General features: G+C 39.6%; 1 protein-coding gene across 2 annotated transcripts in view; it reads right to left on the bottom strand.

The window, feature by feature from the left end:
- The window catches only part of MOV10 (Mov10 RISC complex RNA helicase), an 892,455-nt gene that overhangs the window by 279,817 nt on the left and 586,111 nt on the right, over positions 1-26,527 (bottom strand). For both annotated transcript variants that reach the window (XM_044076939.1, XM_044076940.1), the window contains exons 10-12: positions 23,073-23,220; positions 9,334-9,495; positions 1,602-1,705 (exon numbers count right to left, since the gene is read on the bottom strand). In XM_044076939.1, coding sequence (XP_043932874.1) covers positions 1,602-1,705; positions 9,334-9,495; positions 23,073-23,220 — 414 coding nt within the window. The remainder of the gene's footprint in view (positions 1-1,601; positions 1,706-9,333; positions 9,496-23,072; positions 23,221-26,527) is intronic.

Here is a 26,527-nt window from a genome sequence, read left to right on the forward strand (position 1 = left end):
TGCAAGGGGCTGGAGCTCACTGAACACAATGCAGAGAACATCTCAGGTTACCACCCCTTGTAGTAGGCACAGACTCCTGTGGATAATATAAAAGATCTACAGCATATCCTTGGGAAATGGGAAGAAATCACAGCCAATACAATTTTATTTTAAATCAGTTTCGTTACCATTTCATTAGGACATGGAGGTACTTTCTTATAATCCTACAGTATTTTTGAGAAAAGCAGTTTCTTTTTTGCTAGCTTAGGCAAGTTATATACTTCATCTCCAAAGTGGATTAGTTTAGCTGCTACCAAATAGATAGAATTGGTCATATATTGCCTGTAAGCAAGTTTAGCAGAATGAAATATGTAGTTCACATTTTCTATCTGTGACCATCTTAAATATGCTTGTACAAATTGTTCCAGTATTATTAAAACTAATTTCATTTTTAATTCATTTTGTTAACTAGTTAAGTGAATTAATCTTTCTGGGATCCTTTTTAATGAACTCCAAGGTCAAAGAGACTTGGCTAAGTACAGTAAGCACACACACTCAATATAAATCAATAAATAAATGTGAGCATGTTATCAATAACTGATGTGCAGAAACTTCAGTGCTCCTTATATCAATTTCTGCATGCCAAAGCCTACGGAAATGGGGGAGGGGGGGGATACACTTTTCTGCAAAGCACAAAAGTGTATATATACAAATGTTGACAAGATTTCCCTCTATATAGAAACATTTAACAGAGTTTTTATTCCTAAATTGTTTCCTTAATGGGGGAGAGCTCTAAACCCCCCAAAAAAATCAGAGGTGATGATATAGTACTGCAGTTCTATAATTATCTATACAAAGTTTTTAGACTGGATTTCTGGTTGTTGACTGCCTTAGAACTGTGCTTTTGTTAACTAACTAGGTAAAACCACTAGGTGCAAACATCTTTCCATGGCCAACCTGTGACTATTGCTGAAAGGACTTTCTTATGGATATAAAGGAGGCAAATAGAACTAAGACAGAATCAATCTCTGCACTACAGGATGAATCTCATTAGAAGGTGACAGCCTTAAACCTCTTCATTAAACTGCCACCTGATATTGCCTTACATTAACCTTTTCTTCTGGTTTGTCACAAGTATCCAAAGTACCATTCCAGACTTGCTCCAGGATACCAATTGATAATCTACATGCTAACTGAACAGACAGGCACATTCCAAATGACCACAGTAAAGGTGCGCCTTATGCATCTCTGGGCTTTTTTAAACAGAGCAGTGTTTTGCCCCTAAAGGCAGATGTCAGTGCTACAAAGTATACTTCATACTTCTCAGATACTACCTTTCTAGGACAGTTAAATGTTGCAGTGACCTCACCATACATGCAGCATGACTAGTAAACATTAAATTAATAAATCAAATTTAGACATATACCATCTTAAATTTGTGCCAAGCAATTAGACTAGCATGTTTGCTCTAAGCTTTAAAAATATTTAAAATAACTGTTCAAAACCCATCTTAAGGTTACAAAAGGAAGAGTTATTTTTAAACTTCAAAAAATTGCATCACTCAAAGTTATATTTTTGGCCTATTCCCAGAAAATTTTCAATAGCAGTGTGTGCATACTCACCTGCCAGCAGTCACCAGAGTAGTAATAATAATACGGTACTTCTGAAGATCTTCAATGCTTGGATAAACAAAACTCTCTTGTTGGGAATCCCAGTTACAGTAAGGCTATAAAAAAGTGAAATGAATAATTACACACAATTTACAAACTAACTACTTTAACTCCTAACTCAATGAATGCACTGAAATGCAAACACTGTATAGATGGGAGAACAACCATTACTGCTGGAAAATTTCAGGAGGGGGTCAATTATGTAATAAGCTAGATTTCCTCAGCATAACTCTTTTACACAAAAATATAGCATTACAAAAATAAGGAGGCTGGAACATGTACTGAAGCTATTCTGATTCTCTTCAAAGCTCTAACATCTTAATGCATGCAAAGTTATTAGACTGGGAAAGAGAAAATATCCAAATTTTAGGTGGTAACTTCATTTTAAATTTATATATTTTAAAATCAGATTGTACACCAATATTTCACTTGGATTACACGACACAAACAATACATAAATAACATAAACAACAAAATCAGTGTGCAAAGCAGTCACTGCCCTTAAGGCCAAATACAACACCAAACATACTTGTCATAGGTGACTCCATAGTCAGACACACTGACGTCCCGCTCACCAGACTGAGTAAGGAGAAGGTCACAGTAAGCTGCCTGTCGGGCGCTAGAATCCGCCACATAACACAAGCACTCAGGTCTCTCAACAGCAGGTACAAGTATGACTCAGTCATTGTCCACGCTGGTGTCAACGACCTGAGACGTACCTCCTTGGACTACATGAAAAGAGACATTGAGGAGCTCTCTGATTATGTAGCCCAGGCAGGTATGACCCTGACCTTGAGCAGTATCCTACCTTCACCTAGAATGATGCCACAATAAAGTGATAAGATGATCAGCTTTAATAATTGGCTTAAATTCTGGTGTCATTCAAAGGGGATCCAATGTCTGTCTGCCTGGGATGACATGCTGGACAAGCCACGCTGCTTCACAAGGGACGGCTTGCACCTGTCACCCCTAGGCTTCCGGATATTGGCAAAGGCTCTTGCCACCCCCATAGTGCCTTTTTTAGGCAAGGCTCAAATTCTAAACCTATCACCCTAGAACACAAAAAAGGAAAAAATCTAAGGGTAATGCTGCTCAATGCCAGAAGTCTCAATCTCAAGATGCACGCACTCAAGGCCCTTCTCAGTATGGAGAACATCGATGTCTGTGCTGTGACAGAAACCTGGTTCAAGGCTCCTGAGAGCACCCCAGCACTATCAGGTTTCACCTCATATCATGCGTCCCGCCCCCCAAATCCGGACAACACCAAGAAAGGAGGGGGATGTCCATATTCATAAAGGACACCCACACCTCAAGGTTGGTGGCAACGCACGATGCATCGGAGACCATCTAGGTGCAATTAACCATAGGCAAGACTGCTCTGCAATTTGTAGCATGTTACAGGCCACCCTCTCAAACTCAGGAGCCTCACATGGCCTTCCTGAAAACATTGGAGGGGATAAATGTATCTCCAAACACCATCATACTAGGTGACTTCAACTACCCTAATATAGACTGGGAACACTACTCAAGCCCAAACACTCTAGCCCAAAGGTTCCTGGAGTTCATAAACTCAAATGCCATGGAACAACTAGTCACCATCCCCACAAGAGGAGAAAACATACTTGATCTCATCATCACGAACATGGGATCACAATGTTCAACACCGGAAGTATACCCCTCACTGGTGAGATCAGATCATAAACTAATCTCGCTGGAGGTCCTCATCCCGCCCCCACCTGAAATAAAAAGACCACAGTGAAAAACTTCTCAAAAGCCGACTTCACACTTCTAAAAACTAGTGTGGTCTCCTTTAAGGCCCCTGAGCCAGTGGTAAACATTACTCAAACCGCTGAATCACTTACAAATGCCTTCTACCAGCACCTACAGGACTGCATGGATCAGGCAATCCCAAACAAAACTAAGACTCTTTGTACCAAAGGCAAGCGTCCAGTCTGGTGGACCCCAGCCATAAACAAGCTCTACAACAAAAGGAGGAAGCTACTACAAGATAGAGCAAAATCCTTGAAAGGTAAGACACCTTTGATCATTATAAGTAAAAAACTAAGAGCTCTCATAAAATCATCCACGGCAAACTTTGAGAGAAAAATCGCCAAGGACTCAAAAGACAATCATAAGGCCTTCTTTAGCTATGTTAGAAACCTAGGAGGAAACTCCCAGATATGCTCAGAATTAGTTCAAAATGATGTGAAGATTACTGAACCTACACACATTGCCAACATACTGGCTGACAGGTTCAGTGCAAACTTCTCCCCTCCCCAAAAGGAGAGATATCTATACCAGAGGATTGTAGCCCCCCAAACATCTCCAACGCCCAGGTGAGAACTGCTCTCTCCAAGGCAAAAAACACAGGATCCATGGGACCGGATGGTGTCCCTGGCTGTGTGCTCCACGAACTCAATGAGGAATTAAACCCGCAGTTAGGACAGCTGTTTAATCTTAGCCTCACCTCAGGATACATACCCAAGGAGTGGCGCACGGTGACTGTGGTCCCACTTCACAAGGGCGGTGCCTCCACCGACCCTGGAAATTACCGTCCCATTAGCTTGACAAGCCTTATCTGCAAAGCCATGGAGAGGATCATAATGGAACTCATAAATAAAGACATAGGGAACTTGCAGACTTTGGATCCAACCCAGTTTGGCTTTGTCAAAGGCAGATCATGCCTTTTAAACTTGGTTGACTTTTTCGAGACAGTCACCAAGGCCATTGATGAGGGAAAGGCAGTCCATACAGCCTACCTCGACCTGGCAAAGGCCTTCGACACAATACCTCACTCAGGTATCATCGAAAAACTCATCAGCTCGAATGTAAACCCATACATCACAAGATGGGTTGCAAACTGGCTAAGTGACAGAACCCACAGGGTCAGAGTTGCTGGAGCCATGTCAGACTCAAAGCCTGTCACAAGTGGTGTCCCACAGGGCTTAGTCCTGGGTCCACTCTTGCTCAGCATCTACTTTTCTGAAGTACAAGCAAACACAGGAGGGTTATGGCTGACAAAGTTTGCAGATGACTGCAAACTGGGCGCCATAGTCGAAAACACATCTGACACAGATATCCTTCAGAAGGGCCTCACAGAAACGGATAACTGGTGCCAGAGCCATGGCCTAAAGTTAAACGCCAAGAAATGCATAGTCATACCCTTCGGGAAAAACAAGGTTACCCCTAGCTACCATATAGGTGGCAATCCACTGAGCACAGAAGAAGTCATCAGGGATCTGGGGACCCAGGTTGACAGTAGCCTTCGCTTGACACTCATGTTGCTAAAGTAGTTAGGAAAACCTTCTACATTGCCCACCTGATCATGAAGGGATTCACATCTAGATCAAGGGAGGTCATCGTCCCCCTATACTCATCACTCATTAGACCTATGATTGAGTACAATGCCCCATTCGGAATGTATCTGACCCTACACCTGCAGCAGCTGGAAAGGCCCCAAAAGTTCCTCACCAAAAGGAAAAAGGGTCTCAAAAATATGTCTTATGCTGCCCGACTGAAAGAACTCCAGCTCTATTCAGTCTCATACCGCTTGCTCAGTGGTGACCTGTGCCTGACATATAAGGCCATGTCAAACCCAGATTTGATGAATATGCTTCACCTCAAAAAATCTAGATCCCTCAGAACCACACGGTTATTAATAGAACGTGCTGGAGGGACAGATTCATCACCCAGAGACTCCCTATGGTGTGGAACAAAGTCCCGGTACATGTGAGGCAGAGCACCTCGCTGGCCTTGTTCAAGAGGAATCTTGACCAATGGATGGGAGATCGCAGATATACCCCAGGGATTACTTCAGTGTCACTGCTTGACAGAGGCACAGCAAAATAATAGGCATAGTTTTATTCAAACTAAAGGGGTGGCGAAAGCCACATAACTATGGGCTAGGCTTATAAATGCCCTTGGGCAGATAGCCTAGTATGAACCTATGAACCTATGAATCAGAGTCAGTTGCAAGTCATCAACCAAATGGTAAAATATAAAAATATAGAGAACCTTATTTAAAAATCAGTGAAGCATCTCACCTGCCAGAGCACAAAAAATATAATATACCATGGATTCCTGCTCAGACACCATATGAAAATCAAATTGACTATGGAGTTCTTGAGGGGAATAAAGATGATCAAGTGAAACGATAAAAACATATTTCTTTAAGCATACTGTGTACTATACTTCATGGAGTTATGCAAGCATCTTACAAATAAAGTACTTTGATCTAGACATAAAGGAACTTAAAGACAGATTCAAAGGTAATTGAAAAGAAAGCACTGGACAGCAAGGAAGCTGATCAGTTCATCACAAATAAACTGAGTGAAATCCAAATAGGACTAGGTTTTGGAGATAATGTTAACTAGCATTGCAAAAGCCCTTTAAAAGAAATGTATGCCACTTAACAGTGAAGTATGCGATAATGATAAACACAAAGTGTAGTTACAATGCATGTTCCTTTGGGACTTGAGTTCAAAGCCTTGACAGCTACAGCTGCCTATGAGGAAAGACAGAAATCCTGTTCACAAGGTGCATCAGTAAGGGACTGCTTGACTAAAAGGGACAATGGAATTACACTGAGCAGATAAACAATGATAACTGTTTTTATAGCCAGTGGGATGTCCAAAATACACTTCGAACACAACTTTCAAACCACAGCAGCTCTTTTAAAAGAGCGCCCAGTGTTAAAAGATGTTGTTTAGGAAAAATGACTTGGTCTGGCAGAAGACAACAAAATGACTGTGGTTAGATCCAAAGCAGTACAATAATCATTAAACAGGTAGTCTGGTACAGATAAATGTGAAATGCATGTAGAGGTATTTGAACAATTGTGGAAAGGAGTAATTATAGTCCAAAAATAATGTGAGGAACCACTCCTTAACTGCAGTCTTGCACACCTTGAATGGGTTGCTAATAAGATGTGTGCATTCACAATTGCATTAAGCAGAAGTGCAGTAAGTGGACAAGATGGAAATGCAATTACCAGCAGTTGCAGAGACTACTTTAAACTTCCACCATTGAAGTCTACATGGATGTTACTGTGAAAAAAAAAATTCTAACATGAACAGCATCAGATTTCAGCAGTCTCAGATACCAGCTGTCTTGCACAGATGAGGCCGGTGTGGATAAAACAGAAGGGCAGTCCTTTTTTATGGGACAAGTATTGTTCAGATAGGACAGTGACCCAAACTTGAGAATGGGGGGGTAGAAGAACAGTGTAACAAAGTTGGACAATGTAATACATTCATATGAAGAGTGTACATACAACAGTCCAATACTTGAAGGCAAATACAGACTGATATTAACTGAGCAGGGAAATATTGCCGCAAAATTCACCTTAGTGATATACATGCTGTTAAGCATGTCTTAGAATGGGGAGAGAGATGAAAGCACTTCTGGATCAATAACTAGGGTCATAGGTATGTACTAGGCTAATGGCCCTGGAGCCTTTACAAGCCAAGCCCATAGGATTACCCCGGCATAGTGCCACCCAACCTTAGTTCCCACTGCCTCTGCCAAGTATAGCTACTCGAGTGATCTCTGGGGTGAATTTTCTATTTCCCATCCAGTCATCAAGATTTCTCTTGAGGAAGGCCAGTGAAGTGCTCTGTTTGACATGTACGGGAAGTTTATTCCATAGCATGGGCAGTCTCTGGGTTATGAACCTGTCCCTCCAGCACGTTCTGCTGATTGAGGCAATGAGGTTGAAGTCTCTGGAGCATGTCGTGTGCAGGGATTGGGATTTCTTTAGATGTAGCATTTCTAACAGAGCAGGGTCAGACACAGCTTTGTAAGTCAAGCAGAGATCGCCTCTAAGTAAGTGATATGAGACAGAGAATAGTTGGAGCTTTTTGAGTCTGTCCATATAGGACAAGTTTTTAAGGCCTAGGATCCTCTTTGTGAGGTACTTTTGCAGCCTCTCTAATTGTTGCAGGTGTCTAGTGAGGTACATGCCAAATGGGGCATTGTACTCAATGATTAGCCTAATGAGAGAAGAGTAGAGGGAGACAATGACCTCTTTGTCCTGGATTTAAAACCCTTAGTAATGAGATGTGCCACATAGGACTTTCTGACCACAGAGGCAATGTGGTGGTCAAAAGAGAGGTTGCGGTCAACCTGTGTTCTCAGATCTCTTATAATGTCTTTTGTGTTCAATGGACTACCACCGATGTGGTAATTCATGGGAACAAGGTTTTTCCCAAAGGGGATGAAAACACATTTTTTGGCATTGAGCTTAAGGCCATGGTTCTGACACCAGTCACTGGTCTCAGTGAGGCCTTTCTGTAACATGTAAACATCACTCGGGGAGTTAATAGCTCCCAGTTTGCAATCGTCAGCAAACTTTGTCAGCCAGAGTCCCTTCATGTTAGCCTGGACTTCAGAGAAGTAGATACCAAACAGGACAGGAACCAGGACCGAACCCTGTGGGACTCCACTCATGACTGCTCGGCACTCTTACTTGGAGTCACCTACTTTTACCCTGTGGGTTCTATGAGCCAGTTTGCAACCCATCTAGTGATATAGGGGTTGATGCTAAGCTTAGTGAGTTTTTCTATGATTCCTGAGTGGGGAATGGTATCAAAGGCCTTCGCTAGATCAAGGTAGGCTGTATGAATCACCTTGCCTTCATCTACAGCTCTGGTGACCAACTCAAAGAAGTTGACCAAGTTGAGCAGGCTTGATCTACCCTTCACAAAACCAAACTGTGTGGGATCCAGAGTTTGGAGATTCCCTATATCCTTGTTTATTAGGTCCATGATGATGTGTTCCATAGCTTTGCATATCAGACTCATCAAGCATTTGGGCTGATAGTTCCCAGGTTCTGTAGTCACTCCTCCCTTGTGGAGAGGGATGACTGTTGCAGTGCGCCACTCGGTAAGGATAAAGCCTGAGGTGAGGTTGTGCTTGAATAGGGCACACAGGTGAGGTGCCAGTTCACTCTGTAGTTCATGTAAAACACAGCCAGGGATATTGTCAGGTCTCATAGAAGCTGTATTCTTGGCCATGGACAGTGCTGTTTTAACCTGTGCAGTAGTAATACTGGGTGCCTGGCAATCTACTGGTATTGTGATTGGTCCTTTGGGGGGGGGGGGCAGAGGGGTAAAGTTGGCAATAAATCTGTCAGCCAGTATATACTGGTGCTATCTGTTGGCTTGGTATAGGAGGTACCATTGTGCAGCAGCTCAGAGCAAATCTGGGTATTGCCGGTGGAGATTCTTTACATAACTATAGAAGGCCTTGTGGTTGTCTTTACCATCTGCTGCAATTCTGTTTTCATAGCTAGCTTTAGAGGATTTGATGAGGGATCTCAACTTTTTGTTGAGGCTTATAAAGGAGTTTTTTCCCAGTCTTGGAACTTCACCTTATTCCGCAAATGCTTTTCTAAACTAGAAAGACAGAAAATTGTTAAGTGCAGGCACGTAATCACTTTTGTCATGTTGCCATTATTACATTATACAGTCATAGAACACTTCTGAGTTACTTTAAAACACAGATAACATGTGTTCTTAAACTATCAGCTAAACAAAGATTAGGAACATATTAATGAAGCTTCCTATGCCATCTGCATATGTTTGGTACATTCTTAACACACCAAGTCTCACAAATGTTTATTTATGAAAGTTTGAACATTATACTGAATTTCTATTTAAAATTGGTTGCTAAAGATGTAATTTACCTTCACATCTTCAGGAATCATCTTGTAGTCTCTACTGGATGCAATGATGCGATAAATCAACCTTTTGTCGACATGCTCACTTAATCGTTGACACAGGAGGTCAGAGGCACTGTTGGAAGGGGCACAGGCAAGGATGTGAGAGTCAGGAATGCAATGCAAAACCTGAGAAAGGAATGGAATTAAGAGGTGAACAGGACTTTTTCTGCATACCTTCAAACAAAGCCAATAAAAATACGCACACAGAGTCATAACAAAATTGGAACCAAATCCCCATCCTGATAAGCAACAGGCATATGGCAAAGAACTAGTTCTAGATGGAACAACAGCTAGTCATAATGCAGAAATATGTGCCCACATCAAGAGGCAAGTAAAAGGATTGTAGGTTTACCTCTCAGCAAGGTCTCTGGAATGCAGGAGAAAACCTTAGACTCCTGTAAAAACCTACATAGACAGAGGTAGGACATTGCCAGCATCCCACATAAGGCACTCCATCCAAAAAATATATTCAGGAATCATCAGATGCTACAGGAAAGAAACATGGGTGACAGAGTCCATATAAATCCATAAAATGGTGATATAAGTCCTATCACCTATCTCCTCAGTCTCATCACTATATTGGAAATACGGATTTCAACATGCAACTCAGACAGCTGAAATCAATGCTTCACTATCACTAAAAAAAAGAAGTACACTCAGTTTAAGTTGCCATTTTACTCGAAACATTGTAACAAAGCTTACTTCCAAAGTTTCAGGTTCACACATGATGGAATAAAATTAGATTAATCAAATATTCACAACATCTGTGTAAAGATAAATGATCACCAAGATAAATAATTTGTTATAAAAGCTGCAAAATGTTTGATATGAGACTGCAGCATTTATACTGAAGCAATGTGGACAGTTTACTTCACATGAAAAAGTGGGAAGGGAAGGGATGCAAAGTACATATACTTTAAATATTCATAAACCACTTTACATAATAGCCCAGATATGCATAAATCAACCCCCTTTTGAAAACAAAAAATGGTAATAGTCATTGAATTGCTACAAGCATTTATCGTGACTCTATACCGTAGTATAAAAAGAAGCGTATATTAGAGATGCACTCAAAAAGGCGCGACACTTAAATTCATTAACGCGAAAGGTGCCATGTAAGTGTCAGTGGTTAACTTTAAACAGAAGTAAAGAAAAACAAAAAACTGTACAGCCCCCATACTGTCTGTTGGGGGAACAGTATGTCCACCCAAAATACTGCCACACAGGCCGTAGTTGGCTGTTCTGGCACTCAATGCAGTTCCCCAATGTCATCCCCCCCAAATAATCCTATTATAAAAAAGCTTTTTTTCCTCTGAGTTGAGGAGCAAAGACAGCTCATCAGGGAAAAAGAAAAAGTTCTTCTTTTACCAGTTGTAACAAACTATTTGCTGCAAATGACTTGCATTGATTCCACACCTAAATCGCTGAAGCCATAGCAGCAATCACACTTTAAGTGCTTCAGCCTTGACTGCTGGTCATGCCCCTTGATGACTTGTGCCCAGAAGCAGCTGACCCCTTTGCCCTCTCATAGCTATGCTACTGTACCAAAGATTAGAATAGTGTCCTTGACAATCAGGGAACTGGTGTCAGTGTAGATGTGACCAGCAGTGCCCATCTCACCTCCCACTGGTGAGTGTAATGGGTCCTTCCTTCAACCCTCATCCTTGGGTGCATGTTACCACCGACTACTGTACAGCAAAAACGGAGCATAGTAAAAAGTGGGAACAAGGTTTTCATGAACACTCGGTTACTGCAGTCTATTGGGGCGGAATGTGAAAAGCTAACTCAGCCTATAAACAGTTCCTTGTCTTACATTGTAGTAGGGATATGAACCCACTACCCAGATGTTGACTATAACAGGTGAAGGAATGGGCTTCACTTGTTAAGGGAAGAGCACTGTGTGCCTATTAGAAAACATATAGGAATTAAAGTTGTCTTAAAGGTCAGTACGAGATATGCATTCCAGCAGGCCATGGAGGAACCCACCCAATTTTCCAACTGTCCAATAGCACTGTCTGGTTTAGCGTCTTGCTCATATTCATACTGTATGCAAATGGAGGCTGAGGGAATCAAACCCTGGAATACAAGAAGTTCATTAGCAGCCCATAGCTGTAACACCCCCTGCACATACTGCTAGACTAAATGAGTTCATCCAACACTGGTCTCAGTTCCATGACCTTGAGATGGAGTCCCATTCTCTGTTGACTGAGATTATGCTAAGTACTCTTTTAAAGAACTGTTAACTTCATTGAAATCTAGGCCATGTCATTGCACTTTCTGTGGAATGATCATAAATATATAGTCAAACCTGTCTTATCCGGAGCAGTTTCAATGCCTTCTAACCATTTAACATGTTTCCATTGCCCATATGGCTTCTGACTTTTTCATTTGACTTTCCCAAAAGTATGCCAGAGCTTGAGAATATCAGAACTTTCGGACTCTGACAGAAGAATACTAAAACTGAAAGTGAATGTGGATCCTTAGAAAGGGATAATGCATACTACCGCTGAAGCATTTAATACCATAATTTTACAGCATACAATCAACTAATTGCAGACCATGTCAAAAAGAGTAGTCTCTGTCAAGAGCTTTCTTTAGGCTGGGATATGCAACCTGGAATCAAAAACCAACTACTGAGACTTTTAAGATACTCTTAAAGAACACCTTATTTCAGAAGCTACCTGCAACTGCTACCATGATCATGGTTAATACTGGTTCTCTCTGCTAATCGTCACTCTACCAATTTTTGAACTACACCTGGTGCTTTGCTGTTGTATCTTATAGATTACTGCACATTTGTATCTGTACATAAACTGTATTATAGGTTGCTCTGAATTTATTGCATTCATGATTAAGTGTTCTGTCTGTTGCATACGTGATATGTGGTGCAACATTTGTTACAGTGTATTGTGTTTGGTGGTAAACTGATGTATACACAGGTCTATATGTCCAAATTGTGGCTGAAAAGGAGCAGCCCACAAGATAATCTACCTGGTGAGCAAGGAGGACTAAACCGTTTCCTGCAATCAACAGTCTTGCAAGAACTTGCTAGCTGAAAGAATCTAAATCTTTGACAAATGAATCTATTTTAAGAGTGTCTGTCAAGACTAAATGCTATATTCATGCCCATGCATCCCTCTTGACTGCCTGAATTTGAATTCTAAATGCTAGAGCATGCTCTTTCTAGTTCTAGAAGGCTTGCAAACTGACCTTCTGATACCTCAGCATATGTTGATCTGGCATATTCATGGAGTGCTGTGGGTTGTAATGTGTGGTAGTACCTTTTTTAGGCAATGTCACAAGAACAAAATCCCAGATGAAAAAATACCCTCTAAAAACAACCTCAAGGTTATGCTGCTAAATGCTAGGGGTCTAAACCAGAAACTGCACTCACTGGGAAGCAGTACTCATCTTGGAAGATGCTGACATTTGTGCAGTCACTGAGACCTTGGGTTTAAGGCTGTGGAGACCACCTCAGCTATACCAGGTTACATTTCCTTCCACACGTTCAGACCACACACTGAAGGCATGAGAACTAAAGGAGGTGGTTGTCAATATTCATTAAAGAAAAATACACCTCTAGATTGGGTAAACAGCATGATTCACTTGAATTACTTCAAATGCACTTAACTATAGGCAAGACCCCTCTTCAGGACATTGCCAGATATAGGACCCCCTCCATGAATTAGGGCATCCACTCAGCCTACTTGGATCTACCCGATTCAATCAAGATACAACCAAATACCCTAGTTTTGAGTGACTTAAAATTACCTATCCATTGACTGAGTAAATTATACGTGTTCTAACTCACTCGCCCAAAGGTTCCTGGACTTCATTAACTCTAATGGCCTGGACCAGCTAGTTGACACACCGACGAGGGCTCAAACATCCTGGATCTGGTGCTCACCAACATGGGGGACTGCCGCACCACCCCTAGTGTGTGGCCATCCCTGGTGAGATCTGACCACAAATCAGTCTCGCTAGAAGTAACTATAACACAAGACCAACCCCCCCCACCCCACTTTAGCAACAAATAGACTAAAAAACTTCTCCAAGGCCAGTTACAGCCTCTTACATGACAGCATAAATAGCTTCATAGCCCCTCCCCCCACTAATGGAACATACATCTATGCTGAGTTATACACCAGTGCTTTATAAGAGCACCTGTACAATTGTATAGACTCTGCCATACCTGATAAAACCACAGCAAGATCTTCAAGGAAAAAAACTTGACTGGTGGACAACTGCCATTAATAGGCTGTACAACAGGAGAAAGAAATTGCTGTCTAAGAATAGGAAGGCATGGACTCAAAACTGGAAACACTCCCTCAACTTAAGCAAATAAGCCTCCTACTGAAGTCCTTCAAAGCTAACTACAAATCCAAATTAGCTTCCCTAACAAAGAATAACCACAAGACATTCTTTAGTTATATCCGTGACCCCAACGGTAAAGCTCAGATTTGTGCTGAACTCATAGTTAATGGTACTACATATACAGAACCTGTGGATATAGCAAACATGCTGGAGGGGTAGGTTCCTGACCCAGAGACTCCTCAGACTCTGGAATAGACTGCCCATACATGTCAAGCAGAGTGCCTCTTTGGCCCTCTTCAAAAGGAACCTTGATGATTGGATAGGAGAAAGGAAATTCACCCCGGGGATCACGTCAGTCGCCCTGCTAGACAGGGGTCCAGGGAAGTAAATAGTGTGGGAAGAAATAGCCAGGGAATTGTTATGGCTAGGCTTGTATAGACCCTAAGGCTGATAGCCTAGTAACAACCTATGAACCTATGACAGGTTCAGTGAAAATGTCACTCCTCTGTCCCCACCACATATACCCCAAATCATCCCTAGCACCTGTCCCCCACCTAGTATCTCCAAGTAGCATGTCTTAAACACCCTCTCCAAGGCCAAAAACACAGCCTCTGTGGGACAAGACTACATTCTGGGCTGTGTTCTAAACAGGAACTGGCATCACCATCCGGCAGGCTTTTCAATTACACCCTAATCACTTGCTTCATCCCAGTGGAATGGAAAATGGCTATCATCCCTTTGCACATAAGGGGTGCATCCATGGACCCCATAAAATATAGACCCTTTAGCCTGACCAGCCATATCTGCAAAGCCATGGAACAAATCATCATGGACCTTATTAACAAAGATACAGGAAATCTCCAAATGCTCAACCACACTCAGTTTAGCTTTGTCAAGGGGAGATCATGCCTGTTAGACTTGGTGGACTTTTTCAAGACAGTCAAAGTGCTAGACGAGGGCAAATATGTGCATATGGCCTACCTAGACTTAGCCAAAGCCTTTGACACAATCCCCCACCCAGGCATCATTGATAAACTCATCCACCTGGGTATCAGCCCATATACTGTCAGGTGGGTTGCAAACCAGCTCACTGATAGAACTCACATGGTCAAAAATAGGGGATTCCACCTCCTCCAGCAGACCCATAATCAGTGGTGTTCCACAGGGTTTGATTCTGGGACCCCCTACTGTTTGGAATCTACTTCTCTGAAATAGAGGCTAAAACTAAAGGATTATGGCTGACAAAATTTGCTGATGACTGCAAACTGGGAGCAATCATTGAAACCTATAGCAATGTCAACATCCTGCAAGAAGGTCTTATGCAGACTAATGACTGGTGCCAAAAGCATGGCCTTAAATTTAATGCAAAAAAATGCATTATCATCCCCTTCAGCAAGGGTGATGTTCCTGCACACTACCACATCAATAGCAATACCCTAAGCACACAGTCAGTGGTGACGGATCTGGGCACACAGGTCAACAGGAGCCTTAACTTTGATCACCATGTCTACATAGTGGTAAGAAGGGCATTTTGTATTGCTCAACTCATAAGGGTATTGCCTCCAGAAAAAAAGAGGTTATAACCCCCCCTATGCTCTTCCATCATCAGGCCAATAATAGAGTACAATGCTCCCTTTGTATGTTCCTTTCCAAACACCTGCAGCAATTGGAAAGACCACAGAGTTTCATTACAAAGAAATTCAGGGTCTTCAGGATCTGTCTTATGTGGACAGACTGAAATCATTGTCACTTTGCTTTGTATCATATGGACTGCAACCTGTGCCTTGCATATAGAGCAATTTCTGACACAGCTTTAATGGAAATGCTGTACATTCGCAAGTCAAATGGCACATGGGTCACTCACTCAAAGGACCTTAACCTGGTATGCGACATCAACAGAACTTGTTGGAGAAACAGATTGGTCTCACAGAGGTTGCCCCACCTTTGAAACAAGCTTCCTATTCATGTTCAACAAAGCTCTTCTTTGGCCCTATTTAAGCATTATTTGGACAACTGGATGGTTAACCAGAAATTCACCCCGGGGGTTCCACCTGTGTCCCTCTTGGACAAGGGCAAATGGTGCTGATTTTAGTGTCTGCTCGAACCAGACACCCTTGGGATAACAGGTTGAACTTGGCTAGGCTTGTAAGGGCCCTGTGGCTATTAGCCCAGTAATCTCCTATGATCCTTAGTCTATTTCCACTACCAGATTTCTAGAGCTTATTTAGAGAATGAAACATGTTTGCCAGATTTGGAAAAAAACTACTACAAAAGCTCACCAACCCAAAGACGTAGCTGTGAAACATCTTACAGTTCAAGATATTTGCCACACAGTGACTTTTGTCCTGGGAGTTATGCAATCCTTGGACATCTATAATGTGCCAGCAATACACAATGCTGTCAAAAACTCAAATTTGTTCCACTTATCTGAAACTCTTCCAATAGTAATGACCCTCTTAAAGTTTTCTAAATGTTCAGTTCACTAGTGAGATGATATCAAAGTGACATGGCACTCCTGATACCCCACTTGGAGGAGCTGATTGACTGTCGGTTGCTAGATAACTGGGGTAGACATGTCATAACAATAGAAGCCTTGGACTATATAGAAGTCTGTAACTCCTTTGAATCTTCTTCCATCGCCATTTAAAGTCCACCTTTGAAAAGCATTGCTCACCAGGAAAATGGCAAAAGCAATTTGTAAAGAATACTGTTAAGCTTACACTAAGGGATACCTTACCATCTCTACAAAACCTAACCCCACCATCCTGTTTTACTACAAGCACATATGCTTTCAGTCCATCTAAATCCTTTGTAATCAGCAGCTAGGAACATATCTCTCAGCTGTACAGATTTTCACAGAATGTCGAGATTTTTACCTCGTATTTTTTATGAGTTTCACATAAAACTGCGATTTTTCTGGCAAATCACTGGCCAATAATTGAGGATTGAAGTCAGAAAATAATGGCAGACATTTGAATTTCAGACTTCATATCCTTCAGAAAATTGCTGCTAATACAAAAATTGTTATCCTATCAATGTTCTAACTTGTAAAAGCAATATTTAGAAAGTGCCCCCTATTTTTGGACCTTTGCCGTTCCCCCATTATCTGTGGATTTTTCTTGCTATAAGAGGTTGAGAGAGATAGCTAGGAAGCATAACTTTCTAGACATGCCTTGTGAAACCACAGCATCAGTCCTCCTCAAGTACAGTTTTATCCTTAATATGCTAAAGGCTACTATTGCAGCTCTTCAATACAAGTGCAGCATCTCTCAATATCAACTCCGTTTTTCCTTTGGGTGTAGCCTGCTGCATCAGACTACATAGTGCTTCGTATACATTCAAAGACATTACTGAAACAGCTGATGTTAGGTTCAGTTCCATTTTTACTAAATGGCCATTTAACTCCGGTGTGAGCCAGACTGCTTGCTCATGTTTTTTTCTATTGATAATAAACAACTCTTCGCTCTATTTGTCACAGACTAACATTATCTACAGCTTGCTTTTCAATGTAATGCAATTTGTGTTTTGCACTCATCTTTGCCTTACCACTATGACAAACTCTGAATATGGCTCGTTGTATGGCACTGTCCACATTCTTGATTGCTAAATATTCACTTAGAAAGAAGATGGAACCCATGTTGCTAATAACATGGTTTCCATTTTTTTACCTCTATCCTTTTATTTTAACTAGTACCTTTGACTCCATTCTGAAGCACTAGCGTGACTTTAGCTGCAGTTTCCAATGAAATTACAACCTCCATCGGCTACTTAAAAAATGTCTCTTTTGGATTCCTTCTTTTAAGATTCCACATACAAAATGTTCAAATAGTTATCATTAAGCTATCCCTAAACTGAATAGTGTGCCATTTTTCAATTTAGCCACATGCACCACACAGCTTTTCTATTATTTTGATTAATTTTGATTACTCTTCTGAATCATGACTCCCTGCAAAATTAAAAATGACTTTGGTAATAAGCAATCCTGTATTACAATAAAAGAAAGTTTTGTACTTGCCCATAATTCTAGATCTGTGTTTGTTGTCATCTTTTGTTTCAACCTGTTGGTTATCATATCTGAGAGAATCACTGGCCAGCACTTCAGAATCTTCAGTTCTGAAGCTCTTCCTCTCCCATGATGCTCTGCTCATCTGACTCTCCTCAGATCAAGTTTGCCCTATCAAGTTTGATCTGGGCATACGGATTCCCCCTAACAAAAAGCTGAGGATACTACACACTTATAGCCCTACCACATCAGCAACTACCGTGTTAGCAACAGCACCAAAGCACCATTGTAGGGAGTCCACTCAAGGTCATGTAATGCATTTCTGTCACATATTTTTTATTTTTAGAATTTTTTTTAAATCTATAAAGCATGTTTGCGCACTGCAGCACACCACACAAACATGCCCAGAATATAAAAAAAAAAATGTAATTAAACCTATTTCCTTTAACTTTTCAGACACACAGGAGGATAGTTTACACTATAGACACTGACATGGGGATCTGAAGCAATGCCTATCTGCTGGATTGCTCTACCTGCCTCATTTGCAAGAGATTCACCTGTTTAGGAGGTGATTTGCATGCCACTGAACTTTCTGTGTTGGCGCATGCATACACACCGCTCATTAGCATTTACTGAATCTAAAAATGCTTGTATCCATGTAAGCAGTGAGGTGCAATGCCTACAAGGAAAAAAAAATGTAGGCTTTATTAAATTCCCCCACTGTCTTTGCATCTTTGGCTGTTTCAATCGCATGCTTAAAATCTTTATGCTGGAAGATTAACATATATGGGTATATCATCTGGAACTTGACTTTTTTGGCAATTAAATAAGCACTGAATGTAGAGAATTGTTATTTTTCCCATTTTATTTGAAAGGGCAAGCCCTGTGCAAAAAATATTTTGCTTCCACTCCATGAGGTATTTTTTTTCTTGGCTTCCATTAGTATTTTGTAAACATCTTGATAGTTTAGAAACTTAGCATAAATCTGTCAAGGTTTGTCCAAGTTTTGCATTTCAAAGAGCTTTGTGTACTCTTTCAATCACCATCTTACCAGTTTCTGAATCGTCTTCTAGCAGACAGCCCACAACTTGTTTTACTATTTCTATTAGTTGTACATGTTCGTATTTTTCTGGGATACCTTGAATTAGTATATTGTTCCTTCTGCTTCTTGCCTCCAAATCAATTACTTTTTGTTAATTTGAACTATTTTTATTTCATTTGCAGACATTTTAGCTTCTGTATTTTTCTAGTTGGGAAGGTATTTGACTTATTGTATTATCGAACCCTAAAAGTTGATCCAAAAAGTTTTGAATGGCTGTTTGAAGAGATAATAATGCAGGTTTTAGGTCTTCTAGGTTGAATGGTTGCTTCGCTTTGGATTTTGTAAAAAAGTTTCATGTTTTCTTGTTGTTTTGTGGTTCTTTGCCTTCTAATTATGGTTTCTTTTTCTGGTGTAATAGCTTGCGAGTATTTAGCTTTAACCGTTTGTGCTTCCACTACTTCAGTTTTGCTTGTCATTTTGGTCAGCTCGGTCTCCTCTTCTCTTTTTCCTTTTCTTCTGTGTCATGCTATTTTCACATATTCATTCTTATGTGGTTGGGCTTAGACGTTTATTATTTCTCAATATACTTGATTTAGTTCTTCACTGGAGGCATTGTTTTGGTCAAGCACATTTTATTTACAACAAAGAAAGTTTTTGAACCTTATTTTTCATGGCATTTGGTGGTTTTATTTGTTGTTTTTGCAAAGCGCAGTGGTAAGATGCTCACAGTATCACCGCTATCTTGGAACCCCTCAAAATGTATGGCATTGATTTTTCACTCAAGTACTTCCCATCTCAAATAGAAGTAACATATGAGTGAGGAGTACAAGAAAATGGTTGGCCAAAGATCAGACTGACTTAGGGGAACTTTGTATGGATGAAAACTTAAAGGACATAACTTGCCGGCAGGCTATCTCCAAATTCAAACACATTGGATGTACAATTGTTCTTCATGTCAACATTTCTTTGGCAAGCCACAAACATGACAGTTAAGTCTAAAGTGTACCCTGTATTAAGAATACTCTGTGGAAGACTAGAATGTCATCTTAACAAAAGCATACATGTAGTAATGCTTAAGATCAAGGCAAATATACTGGAATATTAAGATGCAAGTTTTCAAAAAACATCAAAACTAAAAGCAAAATCAAACAAAGAATGAAAATCACTTGGCACCACAGGACTCGGAAGCACGTAAACAAAGGCTTTCAAAATAAGCAGATGAAGAAATCAAACAGCTGCTAGGTCTCCAAAAAGATCCTTTAATGTAACCAGGCAAAGTAAAAAAATCCACAATATCTTCCAAGCGCTTTCACTCGACCACATGCGAGCTTTCTCAAGGCAAACAACATTGCTGGAAGTTCATTCACATTAAATACTTCCAGAATCATCACATGACTTCCTGTGAACCTTTCCCAACAGGAAAATCACCATATAAGGAAATTCTAAAATACATTCTTATTATCATTAAAAATAATTCATTTTCTAAAAATAATTCATTTTCTAAAAATGTCTTGGCGACTGAATAGCATAATGAACTTAAAATTGAATACAAACTATTAAAATGTGTCATAAAACAATTCTGTAAAATGTTTTTATAGTTTTATAATACGAATAAGTACAGTAACCCCTTTTAACCATCGGGGGTGAAATCAAAACTCCAATTTAAAACCTAGAGTTACTAACTGGCATTGTAAAACATTTCTTATCTGAGTTGCCAATGTATAACATTCCATATATCATATTATAAAATCTTATGGATTCAAAAGTGAATAAAACAATAAATGTCATGTTCTGCTAAACTGTGTTATAGACGAGCTTGTCTCAATTTCAAAACACTAGTGATGTTGAGGGTGTTATTCAGACCTGGGTATCTAGTAGCGTCTAACCGGAGCTGCCAAAATAGCTCACTGTATTCTAATTTTGACTCCCAACTACCCCCTCTTATATCCGGTTGTACCTGTTCCAACACCATAAACTTTATGTCCATGTCCTTACACGTCAAGGAGTGTTTATAAAAGGCATTACTTTCCTTCCTTACATTGATGTCATTGAAGTGTTCGTAGACCCTTCTCCTAAACACCCTTTCGGTTTTCCCAATGTAAAAAGCATGGCACGTAACACAGCAACCAAGATAGACCACACCCTTGGATCCACAGTTAAAATGTTTGTTGGAACGGAACTTAAATCTTCTAGAGGGAAGGTAGTAGGCATGTGGTCGAGTGAAAGCGCTTGGAAGATATTGTGGATTTTTTACTTTGTCTGGTTACATTAAAGGATCTTTTTGGAGACCTAGCAGCTCTTTGATTTCTTCATCTGCTTATTTTGAAAGCCTTTGTTTACGTGCTTCCGGGTCCTGTGGTGCCAAGTGATTTTCATTCTTGGTTTGAAGATGCAAGTTTTGCAAAATCTGTGATGGGTTTGCACAGACTAATGTTTGATCATCTTTAGGAAGTAAACAATGGATGTTTTTATGTACTTATTCAAAATATAGATATTAAAAGGAACACAGAAAAAACATCATATTAGCACACAAGATAAACAGATTCAAATTCAGAACAATTTAGAAATCACATGATTACCGTGGCTAATGGCACACTGAACCCAGAGTGACTGCTGCAGTCAAAACAAATTCAACTGGAGATTAATGTGATTGCCATCTCTATTTACCACAGAGTGAAAGGTGTTGCAAAGCATTTTAACAAATGCTGTTCCATTAGATTTTGTTAGCCAGGAGATCATGACCTTGTTAAAAAGTGCACAGAGTGGCTTTTTCCCTAATAATAAAATAAAAAAAATCATACTACTCTCAAGTAGACTAGGACACTCAAGTGGCATCAGGAAAAAAAACACAAAATTTGGCCTCATAAAAGGCACAATGCTCAGATTATTCTAGCATCTCTACCTTAAAAGCAATGCAGTTCATATAGAAAAGTAGTCCTTCACCTGCTACATGAAATGTAATTTATACTTTATGGCAAATATAGCTCAAAGCCAAATCAATCCCTCTCTCTCTCTCATATATATATATATATATATATATATATATATATATATATATATATATATATTTATATATACACACACACACACACACACACACACACAAACATATGCGTGGGCACACATACCTTCACACAAATATATTTTAAAAAGTGAAACTGTTCCTACTACTAGATTAGCCAAGTATATTTAAAAACTGACATTTTCTAAAGAAACTTGACAAAGAGGAGGGAACAAAATCTCAGGAGAAGATCCCATACTCTGTACTGTATTTCATTTGCCCTACCCTTCAAGTAGTGAGAACAAGACATGTTCAAACCTGACCATTTCTGCTCACAACTGTATTAGCCTACTAGTCCCTTTTACCCTAAGAAATAATCGTTAGAGTAGCTTTTATTTGTGTGCTGAAAGTGATTCAAAGATTTTTTTTGTTTTTCTTTTTTCTCCATGGTTGAGTGACTATGGAATTACTATATGTCATTTTTGGGAGTAGTGGGAATGAAGCTCCTTCACATGGGATGTAGGAAGTTTTTCTCCTTACAGAAAGAGCTATTTTTTTTCAGCTATTTGAAGCTTCAACAAATTCTTTCTCACTGAAAAGTGGGGAAAGTTGTACTTTGTATGCATACAAAAGTATCCGAGTTCACACTGTAGATGTTCTGCTAGTGAAGTGATGTGTGATCTAGTATGTACAATAACCATACAGCTGGTTTTACAAAAAGAGAATATTACTAGTCAACCACAAGTATTCTGTGGTAACGGAATATTTGCTAAACAACTATTAAGACTTTTTTGCATACTGATTTCCATGGACACCCACTAAGCCATTAGAATCAAAAATATAATATACTGACATTTTCACGACTGGAATGGAGTACCACAAACAGTCCACCCCTGGTTATGACATTGTGGCAACAGGCTGTATTAGAATCCACAACTTTTCATTATAAAGAGTATGTTGCACCAACTATTACTTGGACACTCAAAAGGTTCTGTTTAGTAAAAATATGTTGTATATTGTCACACACAATTTTTTTACATTAGGAAATAAGATCATTTTGTACACATTATACACCTTAAATATATAACAATTCCTTAAGTATTATGTAATCAAAAGTTAGCCATTGAAGAAGAGTCATCTGCTATCTACCATTTGCTTTAAACATTATAGGCCCCTCCCCCACCAGACAAATTGTCAAGTAAGTGACAATAGTAACATCAAAAATTATATCTACAACCTTTATATTCTACAAGTTTAGTCTGGCAAATGCAATCTTTTTCAGTGCTGTGTTTAAGATATCAGCTAAGAAAGAATACCTTCTGTAACATGATGGTCAAACATACCTGTTTCATTGCCTCCACTATGGTAACGGTCTTCCCAGTGCCTGGTGGTCCAAAGATGAGATAGGGAGCTGGTCTGGATAATCCTGCTACTATATTTCTAACAGCAGCATACTGTTCAGGGTTGTCTTCCAGTTTTCGATCAAAGAGTCTACAAAAAAAAAAAAAAGACGTCAGATATATCCTAAAAAAAGGATCAATGTTAGGAGCACTTAATTTTTTTACAAATAGTGCAAAATTTCAAAAATAAGCAACTAAATATTTTAAGCAAGCTTTAGTTTCAAGAATGTGAAAACATTTATGATTAAGTGTTATATATCTTACTAACTACAGAGCGGAAAACCTTAGCATTTAAGTAGACTGATTAGTACTAACAGATGAAAATGTTTGGAATAAACACTAACATTTTACATTATACATACAATATATAAAATATACAGGTGATGAGTTCTTTGCTCACAGAAGTACTTCAGACAAAAAAAAAAAAAAAAAAAACAGTCTGTTCCTGTAGCAAATCCCACCAACTGCAGCTTCAGAAATAATATGCACAGATGAGATCAGAGAGAGAGAGAGTGAAACATGTCTGTATTTTTTTTATTTAAGTCTAGGAAAATAAGGTAATGCAAAAACTGCAGAAGACTAACATTACTGTATTAGAATTACACAGAGGTAAAGCAATTGTTCTACATAGATTTTATTCATGTAAGTTGCACAAAATGTAATAGAAATTTGAAAAATAATAGGGTAACAAGTCTGGAGAAGTGCAGAGAAACATTAACAATATTTTATACGGCCTCCGATGTAGTGAATCCCTGCATATGATTTATCTATAGTCTATGTATTAAGACCCAGTTCTATTACCTCTGGCAAATCTAAACAGCATAAAAATGAACACAGTCCACCAATGTGACTTACTGTAGCTATTGTAGTGAAGAGTACTAAACCTCTAATTACATACGAATCAGAACAATTAAAAGGTTGTGTGACTAGGTTATCTGCAGACATAAAAGATGCTAAATACTTATTTTATGCAATAATATGGTGGTACCAAGGATGATACATATTTGAGGAGTTAAACTATGATACACACTTTTTACAGACCTATCCCCATTGATGATAGACTCCAGGCTCTAAGGTGGATTTTGTACAAAGAAAAGAGATTTCTCCTACTGAATTAAATATTTTGCAGTTACCAAAACTGACAATGGAACATGTATTTATTTTTGAAGATGTAATATATTATCAATTAGATAGGGAGGTAGCAATGTCTCCACACTATGTAAGCATTTTCTTGAGGAAAAATGGAAAAAGCAAAACATTATTCTAAAGTACTGAACTAGAAAACAAAGTTACATACTCATCATAACAACAGATCTAGGTTGTCTTATTTTTGTCCAGTTCAGTGTGTGGGTTTATCAGATCTGACCTTGGCACCTTCTTACAGGGCTTTGGATCTGAGGCTCTGACACCTCCTATACCCACAATTCCATCCTTCTACATAAATTACCTCAGCTCAAGTTTACTGACTTATTAACCATAGAGATAAAAATCTTGATAATTATAAACACTCCTATAGAATAAAAACAACAGCTTAGTATGTATGCCAAGCTTGGTAGTGTGACTTAAAGTAGACAGGCTCTTGGATGAGGCCTGTCTAAACACTAGAAGTTTGCAGATGGCAATTTGGAAGGAGGGAGAGATGTTGAACCAGATGAAAATGAGACAAGACAATAGCCTTGCATTAAGTATATAACTTTCATACCCAATGTTGTCTATTTTTATATAAGTCAATGTTTGGGACAAATTCCAAAGCTGCCTAAATGGAATTGAGTAGTATCAAGTAAGGACATTCCAAAGGATGTGCAAGCTCTTGACTGAACATCCAGTTTGTAATGAGATACAAATGTATGAACAGTTGACCAAGTTGCTACTGTACAAATGCCATTAATGGGAATGCTTTTCATGCATGCTGTAGAAGCAGCAATTGCTGTAGTGGAATGAGTGTTTGGTTTTGAATACAGAGAGAAACCTTGAATTTTACATACAAAGGGAAATGCAGTCTGACAGCCACTTAGAAATTTTAACTTTTCATACATGATTTCCCAGTTTTGCTTTGGGAAAGGAGTAAAATAGTTGAACACATTTTCTAATATCATTGGTACTGTGCAAGTAGAATCTGATCTGTCTGTGAACATCTAAGGTACGAAGCCTATGTTCTCCATGGCTAGTAATTTGGAAAAAAAAGACCGGCAAACCAATAAATTGATTAAAATTTGCTTCAGATGAGACCTTTGGGAGAAAGGTAGGATTTATTCTCAATGACACACTGTCCTTGAGGAAAATGACAATACGTGGCTTGCATGAGAGCGTCCGTAATGCAAACATTCATTTAGTGGATGCAATGGCAATTAGGCAAACAATTTTCCAAGAAAGGTACTTAAGCTTAGCTAGTGCTGGTGGGTCAAAGGTTTTCTAGGTCAATGACTGAAGTAAAATTGTGACATACCATGGGGGGACTGGGTCCCAAATTGGAGGCCTCAGCAAAAAGGCTCCTCTGAGAAAAGCTGTAGATATTCTAAGAGAAGCAATGCAACTGTCATTATGGTCTATATGAAATTTTAAAATGGTAATCATTTGAACTTTGATGGTAGAAAAACTAGATCCTTGATGAAAAAGTTCTGAAAGAAATTCCAATATTGATGAGAGGGGTGTAGAAAAAGAGTCCAGTCCTTTTGATAATGCCCAAACAGAGAATCTTCTCCATTTATTTTTATAAGTTTTTTTTGTTGGGTGTTTGCTTCTGAGAAGAAAAAATTATGTGAACTAATAGAGAAGACAGTCTGACAATTCTGGCTATAGTTAAACTGGAGAAACCATGCAATTAACTTCAAGGCTTATAGATCCAGCAGTGGTATCCCAGATGGATGACTCAGAAAAATAGGAGTGGGTTCCAGCACCCAGGGCAGGTGCAGCAAAGGAGGCCAAAGGAAAGTGGAACCAAACCTGCCAGGGCCAGAAAGGGCAATGAGGATCACCTTGGCCTTGCACCTCATGGATTTCTGTATGAACTTTGTCAGGAGATGTATTGATTGGAATGCATACAGGATACCTGCAGGCCAACTGTGGAATAGAGCATCTCTCAGTGACAGTCCTTGTGGAGGAATGAGAGCAAAGTAACTGCTGCACTTGTTGCTCAGGTAGGAGGCAAAGAAGTCACAGCAAGGTTTGCCCCAGCAGCTGAACATCTTCAATGCCACAGTCTGACAGGCTACTCATGAGGTAGTATGACAGATCTGCTCAACTTGTACATTTGATGTTCCCAGAATGTGTGTTGTTACCAGAAAGTGATGGGAAGAAATCATCCATTGCCAGACTCGCATGGCCTCACAGCAAAGGAGACAATTGTGTTCCCTCTTGTTTGTTGATGTACTACACCAGTGACATCTGTCCATTTGGAT

The sequence above is a fragment of the Protopterus annectens genome, chromosome 7.part0, assembly GCF_019279795.1.
Source record: "Protopterus annectens isolate FY-2018-M chromosome 7.part0, PAN1.0, whole genome shotgun sequence".
In the NCBI taxonomy this organism is placed as follows: Eukaryota; Metazoa; Chordata; order Ceratodontiformes; family Protopteridae; genus Protopterus; species Protopterus annectens.